The following is a 13,264-nucleotide window of genomic DNA, read 5'->3' on the forward strand; positions in this document are numbered from 1 at the left end:
TAAAGCACTTTTTTAATGTAAACAGGAATCTGAGATGTTTTTCACAAAAAATACTCTGGGTAACACCATCGTCACTTCTGGGAACAACACTTTTCTCGCTAACACACCCACACATCAGCTCTCTCTGTCTTTCTGTGGCATTGCCACATCTACATCAGCATCATCAAAATTGTGATCAACGTCATTATCTTTACCATCTCTTTAGCACAATTGCAGTCTGCCAGGTGATTAACAAATTGAATGCCAATTTACAGACGTACCACACTTACCGTGTAAAGTTACGTCTTATAAGTTTTCATTTGTTGCAAATGTAAAATTGCAACACTGATGTAATATCTGCAAGAAATATGAAAAAATGCACTGATTAACATGTGCATCTAGAGTAGAATAAATGTAATTTCTGGAGCAGCAATATCAAGGTTACCTTTAAGGTAAAGTTGACCAGATGGTTGTTTGGTCAAAGTTCTACAGAGAGGTTTTCATAATCATATATCAGGAGTTTGTATTTCTGTATGACTTGCTGTGGACAGGAGTACATGGTAAGAAAGGGAGGGAGATGATGTTAAAACAGAGCTATGAATACAAGACCTTTTGACGAAGCTCACCAGTGGCCTCCTGGACTTGAGTTTGGGAAAACTGTGAAGGCTTCAAATCCATTAGATAAAGCTCAATAAATCTTTTATTCCTAAGTGTCTGCAGTTTACTTATTCTTTGCCACTGCTTAAAATTTCCAAAGACTGGTGAAATCAGTGAAAAGAATGAATGAAGAACACACACACACACATTTTCAGAACCGCTTGTCCCATACGGGGTCACGGGGAACCGGAGCCTACCCGGTAACACAGGGTGTACGGCCGGAGGGGGAGGGGACACACCCAGGACGGGACGCCAGTCCATCGCAAGGCACCCCAAGTGGGACTCGAACCCCAGACCCACCAGAGAGCAGGACTGCGGTCCAACCCACTGCGCCACCGCATCCCCCTGAATGAAGAACATTTCTTTAAAAATTAGTAACTCACAACGAATTCGATATGACAGAGTGAACACTGGAATAATACATTACGTTGAAGAAATACTACAGTTAGCTGTCTGCTCTTTCACCTTTTGGAGAGAAAGGAATTCAGCCCAACTGTGCAAATGATGCAGCATTCTGTGTGCACTGCTCAAATAACAGCACAGGAGTGAGCCGTGAACATTAACGATAGAAGGGAACAAAGAGCTTGAAGACAACAGGAAGACAAAGACAACCACCATCCACTGAGTCAGCAAACAATGAAGAGACTTAAAGGACACCAAGAATTTCGTGCTGAAATTGATTATGAAATATCTAGAAAGAAAACAAAACATTTGACATGTGTTTGGCTTTGCTGGATGCACCAATGCACACATATGAGATGTATATCGCTTTGGAGAAAATGTAAATGTAAGTATATGTCTGTACACCAAATTTACAGATATCACAGAACCAATATGACAATATTTACTTTTTGTTCACCTAACACTTTTCTCCAAAGCAACTTACAGATATTTACCAATTTATACATCTGAGAACTTTTTACTGTATAAATTTAGGGTAAGTTCCTTCATCAAGAGCACAACAGCACAAGGATGGATTTGAACTTGAGACCTGGAACCCAAAAGGCAGTGGTTCTAACCACTGTTAGAAGGTAACACAGGTGTCTCATAGTATCTGGATCATGTGACTGGACATGAGTTTCATGCCCACTCGGTCTGTGTGGAATTTGCTTGTTCTTGGCCTGTATGGGTTGTATGGGTTTCCTCTGGGTGCTCTGGTTTCCTCCCACAGCCCAAATATATGTGCTTCCGGAGGAATGGGGGCTCTTTATTGCCCATAGTGAGTATGTACATATGTGTGTTAAATTACTCAGCTGTCTAGATGAGTGAATGACTGTAGGAAATTCAGTGTATCTAGTATTGTAAATCATATTGGATATAGGTGTCAGCTAAATAATATGTAGTATTAATCATAAGTCCAAAATCATTTGCTAAACAAAGAAATGTAAATGTAAAATTTATTCCATCCTCTGCCACCATACATAAAAAGACAGGCCTAGGTGTTCCGTGAAGAACTTTAAGGTTTACAAAAAGGGTAATGATGCATGTAGCCCAAGTACAGAAATCTTACTAGTTGTTGCAGGTGTGAAACCAGTCCAAGGTCTAGGATTAGCTCCACATACAGTTAAAAAGTGTAAAACCCTGGTAAGTCCCTCCACTGGGTTTGCTATGAACTAAAATGTGTCCCTAAACATTGCTGGCAGGTGGCACATATTTGTTTGTCCCACTTGTTAGAGACAGTTGGGGGGGGGGACATGAATATATTTGTTCATACAGTGGAAGATAAATGCAGACATACATTATGACATTCAGAGGGCCTGAGTACAAATTCAGAAGGATGAGCACTGCATGACAAGACCATGGAGTAGCCTGGGACGATCATGGTAAAATGAGTGAATACATGTCAGTACTGTACAAAAATATTATGCACTGCACAATTAACATTCAGTATAGCATTGTACTATATATTTACAAAAATACCTGATTGTCACGCTCTCAACATCGGACGGGGAGAGCATACCTGCAGCGCGTCAGGGAGAAGCGGCATAAAAGCGCTGCTTGGACACATCGGACCGTGGAACTTCATTCGAGCCACCGCAGCCCTGGCAATTACTTACCGTGCTTCTCTTTTCCTTGTTTCCTGTTTGCCCCTGCTCTTTGTCTTCCTGCTCCTCCCTTGTACCCTTCAGACCTGCTTTCCTGGCTTTTTGGACCTTTGGCATTGTCTCTCGGAACTTTACTCTGGTTTTCCCCTCATACACATCATGCACATCAGTGACCTCTGCCTGTGTTTGGACTTCATCTCTGCCTGCCCTTTTGGTTTCAACGCCTTAATAAACACCAGCGATGACTCTGTCCTTGTGGTCTAACATGACACTGATAAGAAAGTATACAATAACAACTGGGCATGTGGAAAAGTAAGGAATACAGTAAATTTCAAAATACTCGGAATACTCAGTTATTATTGATAATATTTAATATTATTTTGTGTTGCTTACTTGATGTTTTTATACAGGTGACCATTTATACACCCAAATTACTTTACTGGAGTGATACAAGATACATACTTTGCTCAAGGTTTCACCTTATGAAAATTGTGGACAACTATTACAATAACTCCTTTCATTAAAGTGCAATTTTCAGTGTGAACACTGGCATCCATAAATGAGAGTCTGAGAGACTGTGAGAAAAAGAAAACAGAAAAAAACAACAGTCCAAGTGTTGCTTGGAAAGGGGGGTCATAGATTGCCAAAAACAAGTCCTCAGCTAGAGGCAGAATTAGCAGAATGAGATCAGTTTTGTGAAAACTATCTGTTCTCCGATTGCATTGTTTTCTCTAGTCTTCCCAACGCTCCAACTGCAAAACAGCCAAGAACTGGAATGCTAAACCCTGCTGAATCCCAGCTGATGGCACATGGAGTCGCATCGATCCACGAGACAGCACACTTCTATGCACTCTACAGGGACTATAACCAAGTGGAGGGGGTTGGGATAATGTACTACTTTTTCCCTATGCGGTATGTATCAGCAGTCAAGATATCAAAGAGTCTCGTCTGATGCAGCTCTTCAAGATGCCTTTCACATGAAAGTCAATAACTTGACTCTGATCCCTAAGTTATTGCCCCCCCCCCGCCAAATGTCACCATGGCATCTACATCTTACAGTGCACGGGGTGTGCCAAGGGGATGTCAGACCTCAAGCGTATAGGCTGCTGGAAAACAAAATGTACAAAACTGAAACAAAACCCTGACAATTTTCTCAAGCCATGAAATTGTTTATACTTATTTCTGCATCCACTAGGGAAAATATCAGGAACCTTAGGGGAAGCACCTAGAAAATTCAGTGAAACATACACAAAGCTTCATACACCCACCCCTTACATAATGGGGTCCCATGCAACAAAAAACATCTTAAACAACTTGGCAATATCTGTGCATAGATTTTTTTCCTTAGTACAGCAGCATTTCTGTCCTTTACATGGTCATTCTACTTCCATACATTTACATTTATTAATTTAGCAGATGCTTTTGTGCAAAGCCATGTATGTCTCAGCAAAAGTACAATTTATGCATTACATTAGGAGAAAGAGACATAGCTGCAGATATGTGACTCAAGTAAACCTAGTTTGTTGCCTATCACTTGCTGCACAAACACATAAAAGACAGGACTACCAGGCCAAGTTACCCTCACATTATAATTTCCACTACTCCCAACCCTATTATCAGTTCATAGCAGCCATTCAGCACAAAAGCAAAAGATACATAGAATAGATACTCAATGAACACATTTAAGAAAATTACAACACATTTAAGTTTATTCAAATACGTATAGAAACTTTATGTTTAGCATAAGACAAAAATGGAGAGCAATTTACTGGCACTGAAAGTCTTAGCCAGCCACAGACATCAGCTGACATCAGTGTCATGCACAACTAAAACAGCATATTCAATGCTACTATGATTACGGGTGGCATGGTGGTACAGCAAGTAGCGCTGCTATCTCACAGTGCCTGGGTGGTGTGAGAGGGCATTAGTTTGATTCTCACTCAGTCTGTATGGAGTTTGCATGTTCTCCCTGTGTCTGCAGGGGTTTCCTCTGCGTGGTCTGGTTTCCTCCCACAGTCCAAATAGATGCTGTTCAGGTTCACCCATAGTGTGTGAGTGACAGAGTTCCACTGATTTATGGATGAGTGACCCATTGTAAGTAGTGTATCCAGCAATGCAAGTCACCTTGGTGAATAAGGTGTGTGGTCTGGTAACACTACATAGAGTTCATTGGATGTCACTTTGGAGAAAATTGTCTGCTCAATAAGTAAATTATTATTATTATTATTATTAGTATTTCACTTAGCTTGCAGTTTTCTACAAAACAACTTACAATGTTAAGCTACATAAAGTAATTTCCACTTCTATAGGGCTGGATCACGGAGGCACGGTGGATCCTGCTCTCTGGCAGGTCTGGGGTTCAAGTCTCGCTTGGGGTGCCTTGTGACGGACTGGCCTCCTGTCTTGGGGTGTGTCCCCTCCCCCTCCTCCTCCAGCCTTACACCCTATGCTGCCGGATTAGGTTCTAGCTCGCCGTGATCCCGCTCTGGACAAGCAGCTTCAGACAGTGTACGTATGTGTATGTATATTGCTGGATCAATTTTACCGGAATTCAGAGTAAGTATCCTGGTCAAGAGCATTGAAACAGGAGATTTCTTTGGGACTAGGGTCATGTTAATTTATTTTATTTAACACATTTTTCTTTCCAGAATAATTTCAGAATCAAAGACAACCATTCTTTTCTGATGAAAAATGGTTATGCTGAACTCCCACAATGAATTCACCAAATGGGGTGATTTCACGGAACTAATTAACCCCATTATGTAGGGTGTATTTCCTATGTCTTCCAAAAGAAATAAAATGATGAAATAGAAGCACAGCAATTACTGAAACACTACAACTTTCAACAGTCATTACCTTTTTCAGCAGTAGAGTGCAGGAGGAAAATGATTAATTAGCAAAGTCCAGTAAATTTAATGCCGCACAGACTACAAATTATAATTCCACAAGGATGATTCGAGATCCTCTTAAAATCTTGGATATTGGATGCATCTGTGTGAAACCACTGAATTTAAGGTTATTTCCCTAGAATATAAATATAAATCTGTGATTCCTCGGGCATTATTCAAGGGAATTTATCCTTTGATATTTTAATATCATCTGCATTGCACTGCATCCTGAATTTAATACTACCTCTCCTGACCCCCAACAGCTCTGTGCTGCACAAGTAGTGCATACAGATTAATGACCACTTTGGACAATTATATTGCACAAAAAATAAAGGGCCTAAATGCTGAGAGCACAATGTAAGAGATCCCAACGGAACAGTAAAGATTAATGACATTTCACAGGAGGTAGGTTTTACTGGGTTCTGTTAACGACCTAATTTGCTTCACTGGTGAGGAACTGGGAGAGCATGGCGAAACACAGTACACACTTTAATGTAATGTAGGATCATTGAATGGCATGGTTGGTCACACTGCACGCAAACGCCCACCTACAGAGACACACGGACTATATGAACTCCTCCATTAAATCAAGCACATAGAACAGTAAGAAGATCCTAAAGACAATAAAGGAGTTAAATATTCCATCATACATCCTCAGTGTTATTGCCACATCAAGATTGACTAAACATATCAATCATTTTCTTTTACAAGTACAGCTAATATGTGTAACAGTGAATAATTTTGGATTTGCTCAGCTCTCTTGACAATATATGATAAACCTTCCTTAGGCTGATGAGGCTAGATTTACTGGTGAGAATGTAGTCATTTTCTCATCGACAAAAAACAAGCAATCACATGGGCTTTGTGATGAGTGAGACCTGTGGTGCACATGGGAGTGAGTCCCTGAGGGTCATATTCTCACTCAGACATCTTGCACACATTAAAAAGGTGAAAGTCACTTGTGTTGTGCTCATTCACTCGAACCAAGAGCCTGTGAAGAAACTTAGCTAATCAAAAACTTCTTAAAGAAACTAGTATTATGGTAATTACATGTCTTTCTATCAGCAAAATGATTGCAGTCAGTTCCTTTTTGAAGAAAGTGGAATGGGTGCGAGTGCAGTGGGACCCTATTTTGTGCCCAGCGGGGATTTCAAAGGTTCTATTGATCGATGTGTGCCTGGGTTCCTGCTCACATGGCTCACATTGCTGTGCTCACAAGTACTGGTGAATGAAGAGTGGCTCCCGTTCCCCCAGTCCCCCACCCTCCACTCAGCTCTAACCGAAAGTCGGGCTCCTGCGGAAGCCGAAGGACCCACTGTGCCTCAACACCACAGGAGTTGCAAAAAATACAGCTTAATTTTTCGGAAAGAGGCTTGTTTCCGTCACACCACGCTGGCTCCTAATTGAATGTTCCTGGTGGGGGGGGTGGGTTCTGTTATTCACCACCCACTGGAGACGCAACCCTGCCATCCCACCAAAGCCCAGGAATATTAAGTCCATCACAACAGTTCCCTATGAATGAGCGTGCCTCATGAGAGCATCCTGTAGATCTCGTTTAGCAGCCCCACTCTGCTTTCATGCCACAGCAACAGCGCCAGCCACTTCCAGGCCTAGCCACACACCAGCACTTACTGTCTCCCACTGTTATCTCCTGGGTGCCAGTGCAACACATTTGGAATTTAAATCTAATTTGTTTTGAACTTATTCAAAATTATGAAGCATAATGATAAATTAAAAGATCTCATTTTCTTTTATCTTCAGTATCGACCATTATAGCGGAGTAAGGTTCTTAGTCTTTCCATATACACGGGGTCCTCAACTTAAGGTAGGATTGAGTTCTGACAATTGTGTCATAAGTCTGCTTTGTCATAAACTGCAAATCTTGTATACCGTATTACATGAATAATAAGCATATATAAACAATTAACATGCATATACACCACATTGTATAATAGGGCTTTGTTGTATTTTTTCATTAATTTCACACATTATATTTAGTGTTGTTAATACTAATATAGAATAAACATAATATAAATAAATTACAGTATTTTCATTTCACATTACCATTTTCATGTTCACTTACAAATCTTTTTCTTTTTCTTTTCAGCACCACCAGAACACTTTTTTGCTTGCTAGCCATTGTAAATAAAAGGTAACTTAAAAGGAATCACGGATTAAAAGTTTTTTAAAGAAAACATTGTCACTATTAGACACCCAAACAATAACAGATATGGTGCAGCCAGACAATGTTATTGTACAGCAGATATTGTCTTCCTTTGACATTACAACCAAATGTCAGGCCTACAAAATCATGTAAAATGGTTATACAGAAATGGCCATCATTAGTCTGGGTCGTCTTAAGTCGTATATGTCATAAGTCAAGGACTGCCTGTATATTAATATCCTGTTAGATGAAGAACATAACCACAGCTTACACTGTTTGTCCCTCTTGTGTCCTGCACTCCAGCAGGAATTACTGTATGTTCATTCTCAGATGGTGCTCAGACACAAGATAAGCAACAAAAAGTTTACAGAGTCAGACAATGGTATGGATTTAAATGTGTTAAATGGGTTTATACTATTCCAAAATATTAGTAAATGTGAACCAGCAGAAGTGTGTTAAGCTTTACCAAATAATTTTAGTAATTATTATTGTACTCGACCCCTGTTTGGCACTAGTTCAATGAACAGGAGTAAATTATGGTACAGATAATATTCCTCGGTATACACTTTAATTCTGAGCATTGCAATTGGTGTTATTTGCTGAACAATGAATTATACATTTTTTGTGCAGGAACATCTCAATCATTTTTACACTGTTATTGTTAATGATTTTTGTACCAGCTTTCACCCAGAAAATTTAGGGTCTGTGCAGAGGGCCATCAGACAACCCTCCATCCTCTAGTCTGAGATAAACAAATAGCAGGAGTGTGGTGGACAGCCAAATGCTTAGCATTTCTCATCTTATTTTTGTGCATAGATTTCAGCTCTTTCTCTTTCTCTCTCTCTCTCTCTCTCTCTCTCACTTGATAAAGCCACAGTTCCAAACCGCATATTTTGCCATCATTTATAAACAGCAGTTACATCAGTTCATCTTGCAATTAAAACTAATATTCGGCTAATCAGTTACGCAAATGAGAACGCTGACAATGATCTTCAGGTCTGCTGATTCTTCTCATTTATCCAGCTGAAATTGGGGCAGCAAAATGTAAATATTAAAAACCATTTTTGTGTTACGGGGGTGCGATGGTACAGTGGTGAGGCGGGCTTGGCCGGGTCCTGCTCTCTGGCAGGTCTGGGGTTCGAGTCCTGCTTGGGGTGCCTTGCGACGGCCTGGCGTCCCATCCTGGGTGAGTCCACCCCTTTGACCTTACGCCCTGCATTGCCAGGTTAGGCTCCAGTTCATCGGGACAAGCTGTTTCGGCCAGCATGTGTGTATTTTGTGTTGAAATAATTGAGATAAAGTTTTAGTCTATCAGAAATGAGTTTTGACATTTTGACAGTTGTCCATCTTTCACTGCACATGCTTATACAGATCATCTGCTATCGGACTTTCCTTCCACAGATTATTTTTACCAAATTATTTAACTGGTCACGTGTCTGTGTTAATTATGAAATTATGGCACACCTTGAGGGACCCAAGATTCAGAATATAGTGTTCCACTCACCGAATGACGAAAAGGAGTCATAAAGGCTTTTCCATGTTAACATAACCTACCGATTGGGCCTGGTGATCCTATCTTCTATCCAGACTATGACTTAAAACATCTAAACTGAAAAAAAAAGCCTGAATGTTACAACTCTTATACAGTAGGACATGACTGGTCACTATTGTATTATAGTAACAAACACTGTTTTGGTTTATAAACTCAGTTTGACCACTGAAAAACCCACAGTAACTGCTACAACATTATCTCCGTATTTAAAGTCATGTTTACGATATGGGCAAAGGGCCTGGATTGTTAGCTGGACCAACATACATGTTCACGTTTCACTGTTCAAGTGGGAGCAGGCAATATGTTTTGAGATTATGTGAAGACATTGCACCACTGTTGCCAAAATAATTTCATGGTTGAATTTGTCAGCATGCAATAAAAATTAATTTAAGAGTGTACAGTAACCAATATAATACAGGTGAAGTGGGACCTTGCTCATTAAATTATAGCATTAACCCCTCTCACCATTAGTATTCAAATCTACATGGAGGGGTGGGGGTGCCATGGTGGTGCATCCAGTAGTGCTGTTGCCTCATAGCACCTGCGTGGTGCAAGAGAATGTGGTTTTGATCCCACTCTGTCTGTGGAGTTTGTATATTTTTCCTGTATCTGCTTGGGTTTCCTCCCAAAGTCAAGCAGTTCTTTTAAATTTGTGACTCTAAATTGTAGAATTTAGCCTCACACACAGTGCTTCCCAGATTGGTTCCAGTTCATCATGACCCAGCTCAGGATAAGCAGTTACTGAATCTGAATGAATAAAGGGGTGGTTTATGGTACAATTTCCCAAGTTAAATCGAGACCTAATAAAACTGGAGGAGTGGATGTTCATATAAGTAAAATACTGGAATGGCAATGCGTTCCATAATTAATCAACTTTGATAAAATTTTGAATATTGAACTGTTAAATCTTTGTCTACATTTATGAAGGATCTTAAAACTCATTTCTTCCGAACTCACTTCACCCATGATCTCTTAAGTTCATGTAAGGTATACGTGTTCACAATCATACTCGAATCAATCCTTTACAGAGCAACTCCTGCAATGTAACGTAAATCTTTATATGTATGTAAAAAAAAAAAAATTACTGGGAAAGTGATTAGGAATCATTGATGTTCTGGTAAAGTTTTATGCAGCTACTTGTGTGATGAACGTCGGTGCATATGGTGAAGGAAACTACCTGTATTTAAGAGTCACACATCTGCAGCTATGTCTCTTTCTCCTAATGTAATGCACAAATTGTATTTTCTATGAGATGTACGTTGCTTTGGAGAAAAGCGTCTGCAGAATAAATGTAAATGTATATACAGTATGTTATTAAGATGAGGTGACTTAATGTAAATGCACGCATATTTTAGTTAATGCATCAGGCAATCCTACTGCCTCAAATTTTCTGTGCTGTAGGTTCAGACATGGGTTCGAATCTGCTTCAGTCCCTGTGGAGTTGGTATGGTCTCCCTGTGTTTACCTGTTTCCTTGGGGTGCCATGGTTTCCTCCCACAGTCCAGAGGTATGTGAATTGGTGACTGGTGGTTCTAAATTTCCTCTGGTGGGCATGTTTCTGTGTGTGTGTGTGTGTGTGTGTGTGTGTGTGTCTGCACTAGGATGTCCAGGGTATACAGCCTCATGCCCTGTACTTCCAAAGAGGTGTCTGACAAGCATTGGACAAGTGGTTATTGATGATGGATGGATGGATGGATGGATGGATGGATGGATATTTTAATTCCCACGTAATTTCCACGTGACTCCATTTACGAATATATTTGTTTCTCAGCATTATGTGAATGAACCCTTTGCACAAATCTCTCGACAGCAGCTGTGAGAGGAATTGTGAGTTAGTGCAAGAAAACCTCACCCTCCCTGCATAAAGTCATCGGATGACCGCGCGTGCTTGTGGGCGGAGCGCCTGGTCTTCGATCACGTGTCCAGTGAAAGCCGTTCAACCGTTACACAGGATACCAGTTCCAATCGATGAATAAACGGATTTCAAATCAAAATGTTGTCAGCATGCAAAGTTCCCGAACGACGTGTTACAGTTCATTTTGCATCCGCAAACGTCCGCTTAAGTTCTAACTGACCTTATAAACGTCCAAAGGTTGTAATTTGGTGAAACAAAAGTTTGACATCATATCAGCTTCTTCATTATTGTTTTTGTTATTGATAATAATAATAATAATAATAATAATAATAATAATAATATTTAAAAATTTCTGGTCAGTCTTAAAAAGTAAAATGCATGTCCGTTCGGGTGATTTCAATTTGAATGTTGCATGCGAAATGAACACACCTAAGGAACATTAACATAGAGAGTGCACAGTTCAGCTCTATACGAGGAATCCGACGGCTCCAGGTTCGATTCCCTCTGTTACCGCAATCAACCCTGTATAGGTCTGGTAAGAATACCTTTCTGCAGAAACGATTAAATTATTTAGATACTGTCTGTTTATCTAAGTGGCCTTGGACTAAAGTGTCATCTGAATTTAGAACATTGATCATTTTATAAGAGCGGTTGGTCCAGCAACATGACACGGCAATTTCACTACATGCTCTGGGCCGATGTGTAAAAGACACACTGTACTTGGTCACATTTTACAGTAAATAACTGTCCTCCGGACTAACATCCGGTAGCCCACACGACACGGTGCATTTTTGCCTAATGTTGTTGTTTATTAATCGAGTAATTATGGTTTAGGTGTATGACGTCATGATCGTTTGCCACACCAAAATGACATCATTAGAGCAATCCTGGGAAACTGGGGGATTTAATATCTTGCAATTGCTGTTTTTTCATGCTCTTGCCGACCACAGTCTCCATCACCAGTACAGATTACAGTAATTCCATCGTATTAATAGCGACACATTACGTCTTAAATAGGGCTCCTGTGTCGCTGTATTATTTTTCAGATATACAAGTACATAAGGAAATATGACTTCAGTTAACGGTACTGTTGAAATTGTTTCAGTGAGGTGCAGCAAAATCCGTTAGTTTCGCATGTGTAGGAATAACGGAGAAACCACGAATGAGCATATACAAAAGAAATATGAAATATGGCGTTACTGGCTGCTTATGACAGTGTTCCTGAAGCATCGGAACCGCTACAGTGTTCGAGTAGATAACGCGATCAGCGCTCTCCATGGTGCTGGACTCAGCCGGAGCTGGACTCAGACGGAGCGCCGGGCGCTGTGCGCGCGCGCGCGTATATGTTTGTGTTTATTGGGGGGCTATGACAGACAGCACAAAAAGAATGAAAAAAAACGTAATCACTGGGCATGAGTACTGGCTTGACAAGACTGTATCAGTTAATTCACCCGGTCGGCTTCCCTAATCAATGTATCATTGGCAGGATTGAATACCACAAACAACGAAATAAAACATTCTTCTTATTATTTCTACTTATTCCCACCGCAGTGGCAGATTCGCACCGAGAGACACGGGAGGCGGTGGGAGTCCAGAAGCACGGCACGTTAATGCGGGAGCGCACGCGTTTTTTTTTCCCGATAAATTACGTCAGATCCACGGGCATCACCGTAGCCAAGGCCAGTGCGGTGTACCACAGCATGCAGCCCCGACCTGCGACCCGCACGCGAGTCACACACACCTCTCGCGCCGCTGAGCACAACACATATAATACAGTACATTACCTTTCATCCAGTCCAGAACTTGCTTGGGTGTCCACTTACTTATAGGTTCCATTACCAGTGCCATAATCTTCTCAGATAACTGCAGAGCGAACGTCGCGACTCTCAGTTAACAGCGCCAAATAACGATAATAATAATAATACACTATAATTAAAAAATGTCATGTATGCCGAAAGCGGTGCCAAAATGGACACGGTACTTCAAAGCATGGCTGGTTGTGGAGTCCGTGCAAGGGGATGCGGCGGTGCAGTCCACGCGCGCGCGCACTCACACGCGCACGCACAGCTCTCTCATACACACACACGCGCGCGCGCGCGAACACACGCGCTTTCTCTCCAGTCT

General features: G+C 40.9%; 1 protein-coding gene across 1 annotated transcript in view; it reads right to left on the minus strand.

Annotated features, from left to right (window-relative positions):
- The window catches only part of LOC108925326 (connector enhancer of kinase suppressor of ras 2-like), a 146,121-nt gene extending 133,133 nt beyond the window's left edge, over positions 1-12,988 (minus strand). The window contains exon 1 of the mRNA XM_018737163.2: positions 12,925-12,988. Within this exon, the coding sequence (XP_018592679.2) occupies positions 12,925-12,988 (64 nt within the window). The remainder of the gene's footprint in view (positions 1-12,924) is intronic.
- Positions 12,989-13,264: the final 276 nt, after the last annotated feature.

Source organism: Scleropages formosus, chromosome 13 (genome assembly GCF_900964775.1).
Source record: "Scleropages formosus chromosome 13, fSclFor1.1, whole genome shotgun sequence".
Lineage (NCBI taxonomy): Eukaryota > Metazoa > Chordata > Actinopteri > Osteoglossiformes > Osteoglossidae > Scleropages > Scleropages formosus.